Raw genomic sequence first — 7,194 nt, 5'->3', positions numbered from 1 at the left:
TTTCCAAACAGTCGGCAATTTCATTGGCTTTTTCAGAAGGATAAAATTTTAGGCCAGAAGAACCATGAATAGCAGTTGGTGCCCTTTGTCCGTCTCTCTTAAGGAGAGATTTCGCAATGGGCCATATACACTGAGGTGGAGAGCACACCTAAACAACAGACAATCCTTTCAGTCCCGTCAACACACAATAGAATCGCATGAAATACGAACCAATCGAATGAATCACCCAACCAGATTGCTTCAAACGTTCATATTTATACTAGGATCGCTGCTAGCACGCTAGCCAATCAATTCTTCCTCCTCACTTTAGAGTTTGGCTCCGCCCCACCGACCAGTGTATAAAAAGGAGCAGCTTCGAACAGCTATCATCAGTCATCAGTCATCAGTTCATCAGTCCGACTGCAGTCTACGATCAAGCCACACAACAAGCAACTTCAGCCAGCAGGCTTTGTCGCCAGCGCTCGGTCTTCGGAGACATCGGCAGGCTGCGCCAGGCACGACTGCCTCGGCCGTCCGGCGCTCTCACACCCGACTCACTGGGGCACCACGCCTGGACTCGCCTGTGGTCGTGTTACGGTCCAACTCACTGGCCATCTGGCGTAGCCACTGCCTCATGGCTCCTACGACCGCTCTCAACGACTAGCCTTTTCAACAGCTATTCACCATAACTAGCCTTTTTCCCTACCGGCGCGCGCCGCGCTATCTCTCCGATCAAGCATCTCAGCAGTCACGGTCCTTTTCAGGGCCAACAAACTGTTCTGAAGAAGTGGGTTGTCATAGGAGTAGTGACAAGAGCCCCACATTGGTGACCGCGACGTGATTGGAAGCGCGTGTGGTGAACATCAGTAACGACTCCTACATTGGATCATCATAGCCCAGCATAGATGCCGCATACACTTCGCAAACAGCAACATCACTTCTCGCAAGGGGGGGAGTGATGTGGGAACATCCCACATTATCACGCTTTTCTGCAACGCTCGCTCTTCACATCACTTTTTCACCATCACGCGCGCTAACCAACCAGATTGCTTCAAACGTTCATATTTATACTAGGATCGCTGCTAGCACGCATCTACGTCATTACGCGCACTAGCCAATCAATTCTTCCTCCTCACTTACGAGTTTGGCTACGCCCCACCGACCAGTGTATAAAAAGGAGCAGCTTCGAACAGCTAACATCAGTTCATCAGTTCATTCAGTCCGACTGCAATCTACGATCAAGCCACACAGCAAGCAACTTCAGCCAGCAGGCTTCGTCGCCAGCGCCCGGTCTTCGGAGACATTGGCAGGCTGCGCCAGGCACGACTGCCTCGGCCGTCCGGCGCTCTCACACCCGACTCACTGGGGCACCGCGCCTGGACTCGCCGGTGGTCGTGTTACGGTCTGACTCACTGGGCATCTGGCGTAGCCACTGCCTCATGGCTCCTACGACCGCGCTCAACGACTAACCTTTTCAACAGCTATTCACCGTAACTAGCCTTTCTCCTTACCGGCGCGCGCCGTGCTAACTCTCCGATCAAGCATCTCAACAGTTACGGTCCTTTTCAGGGCCAACAAACTGTTCCGAAGAAGTGGGTTGTCATAGGAGTAGTGACGAGACTACACACAGCGACAAGAGCCCCACAAAGGTTTACCCTTTCAGCTGCAGTGAAATCACTTTCAGAGAAATGTCTGCTGCACAGAACTTTATTGTGCAGCATTCAGTGCAGCAGAATCAGTAGTCCAGGATAACCCAACTTTTCCTGCCCATACCATAGCCCTGTAAGAGTATTACATATTGTCTCAAAAGCTTGAAATAATTCATCAGTAAACATTACAAACATGGTGTAGGTGCTACATTACATCATGTACAAAAACAGACATTCATTCATTTATTTACTTTGCATTAATCCTTACACGGCTGGAAGAACAGTGGATATAGTAATAGTCTAAGACAACAGGACAAGTCCCATCAATGATATAAATAAAAATTAATTATATTTAACCCATAACAATTACACATGTTATCAAAGACAAATCACAGTGAGTAAATCATTAACAATGTTTTAAAATATATATGTGAAAGAATGCAGCACACTAATGACACAAGACTACAATAATGAAACATAAAAGTACACTACTAGGCATTCAGCATATAACAGACCAACATCATTAATTAATATTGCAGTTAAATTTTTTCTCCAATGAGTAAAATAGACTTACATTTTGGTACCTATGTTTTACATAGGATTTTATCAATGCAGTGACCTTACCAACTATTCATTAAATTCTACTTAGACAGAGAGAGGCAGATAGAGAGATAGACAGACAGATATTGTCAGCGTCAAAAGTTTTCTTCAAACCACAGAAAATTCTGAAGAACATTATTGGTATTGATGTTGTCCAGCTATTGTTTGAAATTAATTGATTATAATGAAGATTTTTAGCTCCTTTAATAACACTCGCCAAAATATTATGGTATGTTTTATAATAATATTTCAGATCTGGGTCATACTGTGCTGAATCTCTCGGAAAATTGAAGAATCTCAATCCAGTTTCTTCACTGGAAGACGTGCATGCTTTAGCAGAACATTTTTTTTTCTTCCCATCTATACTGCAAGAAATAATACAAAAATTATAACAGAATCAAAGTACACTTTCACTTTCTTGAGATTCTACGGTCCTTCTTTAGGCTACACCGAAAGATGCTTAAAATACTGAAATACGATCTGGATGAAGTATCGTAGTAACACTGACTTCATGTTTGTTTCTAATTTCACTGGGCGCAGTACGCATAATCCATAATCCTTATGTACATAAGTAACACACAGATGTAAATTCATGCGTAAATGTCGACTCTCGTTTCACAACAAAGACAAAGACAAAATCAACTCCGTGCAGTGTAACTATTTAAGTTTTACCACTTGAAAACTCAGCACCCTTGCATGTTTTGATCCTTACGGATCGTCATCAGAGGGAACATCAATACTTATTCGGAAACCATTATCACAGTAGGTGTTCTGAGTGCTAAAGTACATACACACAGGGCTTGAGGTGGGGTGGGATGTGGCGGGATGGTATCCCGGTTCTTTTCTAAATGGCTTAAAACATCCCGTTACTTCTTTGGCAATAAATTCCTATGAATTAAATGTNCCACTTGAAAACTCAGCACCCTTGCATGTTTTGATCCTTACGGATCGTCATCAGAGGGAACATCAATACTTATTCGGAAACCATTATCACAGTAGGTGTTCTGAGTGCTAAAGTACATACACACAGGGCTTGAGGTGGGGTGGGATGTGGCGGGATGGTATCCCGGTTCTTTTCTAAATGGCTTAAAACATCCCGTTACTTCTTTGGCAATAAATTCCTATGAATTAAATGTCTACGAATTAAAAGGGGAAAACCATCCCGGTTCTATTTTCATTCCACCTCAAGCACTGCATACACACACACACACACACACACACACAATGCCTGGAATACACAATTTCAACTTTTCACAATCGCAGCAGCCTTCCTGGTATTAAAACTTTGTTCTTTAAGTCAAAATTTTATAAACCATGCAGGTTCGTGTCACTTCTCCTATCGTCTTTCCTGGAGGGGGCTGAACTTGTGCCACCTGTCTATCTTGTGAAGGAGATTCTTAGCATCGTCCGTGTTTGTTCGTGGCTTGCTGTACGGAGTTATTTTTGTCTTTGTGATTGTTAGTGTGATGGACCAGAATGAAAGAAATAAAAAAAAAAATAAAGGTTTGTAAGAGTTCTGCAATTATTTTATTGCTTTTCGTATATTATTAAATGCAATCTTAATCTTGTTAACAAGAGAGTGTATCAGATTCTCGAGTTTCATTGTACTACTGAAAGTAATAACAAATGGAAACCTGCGTATTATTACTTCCTGTACATGATACATAACACATTAATGTAACTGAAAAGCTATGTTCAGTGCAGCTTTCAGGTATAAGTTGTAAGCAAAGTTATGAAGTTGAATACAAGTATCTCTGATGGAAACAAAATTTTCTTTCAAGTATACACAGACAGTCACCTTTCCTAAGCACAAGTATTCTATATATGTTACAGTTCAAATATCCATTGCATTTCAGTAAGGGGGTGTTGAATTGATGTAAATGAAATGTTCTTATTTCACAGGCACTGGTGAGAAACTTTCTCCCGATAAATAATGTTGCATCCCGATATCTTGTACTGCAGAGGTTCTTACTCCGTTGTGTGTTTTCTGTTTTCAAACTGAGTGTAATATCATCTAACTCATTCCCCTCCAGATGGTTTTGAGCGAAGTGATATTAAACTCAGTTCGAAAACAGAAAACACAACGGAGTAAGAACCTCTACAGTACAAGATATCAGGTTGCAACATTATTTATCGGGAGAAAGTTTCTCACCAGTGCCTGTTAAATAAGAACATTTCATTTACATCAATTATTAATTCTAGCTATATGTGTGAACCAGTGATTTTTTGGGAGGGAGCAGTAAAAAATTGCTGGCGGTATAATAGCATGCTTTCTTACCGACAGGGCAGGTTGTATGATAGCATACATTCTTACCGACCGAGCCCTCGGCACTGGCTGTAGCTTTTTTTTATTATGAAAATTGCAGCTGGCCACCGCGGCAGCAGTGATGCTTCATGACGTCACGCTGGCCAATAGCATTGAGTTGCCACCCCCTGGTTTTCTGAAACTATGCAGTATTACAGACACAACCGCCCAAAGCCTTCAACCGAAATTTAAGATCCTGTGATTGGCTGACACTTATGTGATTCGATTATTTGCGATAGGTGTATTATAACCGATTCCCGTCATTTCAGACTACCTAGTTTATGTAGCTGAACATAGATGGCTGGTCTGCATGTTTCCCTCTCTCCAATGGGAGTTACACTCCGCTGTTAGAGATATTAGTAACAGTATGCGCAAATGACGACTGCGCATGTTCAAATCCTTGCTGGTAGGTTGTATCACATTATAGGGATGCTCATGCTCCGCTCATGCAACAGTTAAAATCCAAACAATGTAAATGTTACCACGGTAACCACTGTGCAAGCCCCTTAACTGTTTACTGTTAGAGGTGGTTATACGAAGGGGGACCCAAAAATAACCGGAACCGACCTGTTGCGCACGCATGCTTTGTAGTTACGAGTTGTGCTGCTAGGTGGGGTTAGCTGGGGGTCTCCCGCGACTGTTAGTGAGCTGACGTCAGTCTGAGTTAAGTGGTTTGTCTGTGGTGCTCTGTTGTGTTCGTTCCTGTTTCAACCCTTTGGCGATTAGTGAGATGGCCGACCAGATGGAACAAAGAGTGTGCGTGAAATTTTGCTTTCTGTTAGGGAAAACTGCAGCCGAGACTGTTGGGATGCTTCGGCAAGCCTTTAATGATGATGCTTTGGGGAAATCACAGGTCTACGAGTGGTTTTCCCGTTTCAAATCTTGCAACATGTCAACNAGATGACCAAAGAGAAAACCGCGTGAATGTTTGCCGCGACTTGAAGAGTGAAGTGCAGAACGATCCAGAATTTCTTAAAAGAATTGTGACTGTCGATGAGTCTTGGTGCTATGGGTACGATCCAGAATCAAAGCAATCATCAAGCCAGTGGAAAACTCCAACTTCACCACGACCAAAGAAAGCGCGTCAAGTGCGATCCAATGTGAAAACAATGTTCAAGATACTGACCAAAACCCTAACTGACCGTTTAACAACAACAGTAGACTCACTTATCCCGGAAAATCAATTTGGGTTCCGGCCACAAAGATCAACGATACAAGCCATCACAGCACTACTAGAAGCAATTGAAGAAGCATTAAGACACCCACGAGGAAAATACCATGTAGTTTTCATAGATTATAGCAAGGCATTCGACATACTCGACAGGAGTATAATCACAACAAAACTGAGGGAAATAGTAGGAGAAGAGAACACAACAACAAGCCTAATAGGAGACATCCTCAAAAACAATAAAATCATAATAAAAGATACGGTGTCAGAATCCGAAGAAATAATCCAAACAAATGGCCTACTGCAAGGGGACCCCCTCAGCCCATTACTATTCAATATTACAACAGCAGACTTGGCCAAAACAATGGAAAAACACACAGGGGTACAATTAATTATGTACGCAGACGATATGACAGTTGGAGGAAAAAATATTGAGGAGCTACAGGAAGCCTCCACTACACTGGAGAGCTGGGCAAGACAAAACAAACTTCAAATAAATAAAAACAAAACCCAACTAATGACTTTCAGAAAAGGGGGAAAAAAAGGAAAAAAATGATGAAATAAAATTTAATGGAGAACACATAAAATCAGTAAAACAATATAAATACCTCAGCTTAACACCGCAGTCTACATCTACAACATTCACGGCACACATAACAGAAAAATGCACAGCAGCCATCAAAGCTATATACACCATCCGAAACCTGCAACTATTATCGCTAGAAACAGCAATGAAAATATTCCATGCAAAAATTTGTCCCATATGGCATAGAGATAACCTGGGAAAAACTATCCAAACAAAACCTGCGGAAAATAGAACTAATGAAGGCAAGATACCTTAAACTAGTGCTAGGGCTTCCTAAGAACACACAATCCAGACTAACATACGAACCATGCAAGGAAAATTTCCTATTAGAAGAACTCAGATATCAACTGCCAANAAGCACAAAAAACTCAGAGGAAGTTATCAAAGAAAGAAAACAAAAAAGAGAGGAAATATGGGAAGAGTTCTACAGCACTGATGCAATGACTGACAGAACCTGGACAGGACCCAACAGAAAATTACGACACACAATTACTAGGTTGGCAACACACGGATTCCACCACAAGATATGCAAGAACGAACGTTTCCACGAAGCAAATGACGCGTGTGTGTAAACACTGATAAAAAGTGCAGTAGATACCACATTACCATATGCAGAACTTAACCACATCAATAACCGAATACAGTCGCGGAAAAAAAAAAAACAAACAATTACTCTATGCACATTGTGCGCATTCCCCTTATTAATGTGAAAACAATGTTGATTTGTTTTTTTGATGTGAATGACATTGTCCACAAAGAGTTCGTTCCGCCAGGACAAACAGTGAACCAACATTTTTACCTTGATGTGTTACGAAGATTACGAGAGTGTGTGCGACGAAAACGGTCCGAAATGTGGAGAAATGGGAACTGGTTGCTTCACCACGACAATGCTCCAGCCCACACAGCT

At 42.0% G+C, this 7,194-nt stretch overlaps 1 protein-coding gene across 1 annotated transcript in view; it reads right to left on the bottom strand.

Annotated features, from left to right (window-relative positions):
- Nucleotides 1-2,037: 2,037 nt before the first annotated feature.
- Nucleotides 2,038-7,194, bottom strand: part of LOC111861252 (membrane-associated protein Hem) — a 46,820-nt gene continuing 41,663 nt past the window's right edge. The window contains exon 5 of the mRNA XM_023845667.2: nucleotides 2,038-2,593. Within this exon, the coding sequence (XP_023701435.2) occupies nucleotides 2,561-2,593 (33 nt within the window). The 3' untranslated portion in view covers nucleotides 2,038-2,560. The remainder of the gene's footprint in view (nucleotides 2,594-7,194) is intronic.

The sequence above is a fragment of the Cryptotermes secundus genome, unplaced genomic scaffold, assembly GCF_002891405.2.
Source record: "Cryptotermes secundus unplaced genomic scaffold, Csec_1.0 scaffold25, whole genome shotgun sequence".
Taxonomy (NCBI): Eukaryota; Metazoa; Arthropoda; class Insecta; order Blattodea; family Kalotermitidae; genus Cryptotermes; species Cryptotermes secundus.
Note: the sequence above shows the minus strand (reverse complement) of the source record. Positions and strands in the feature narration are given on the sequence as shown.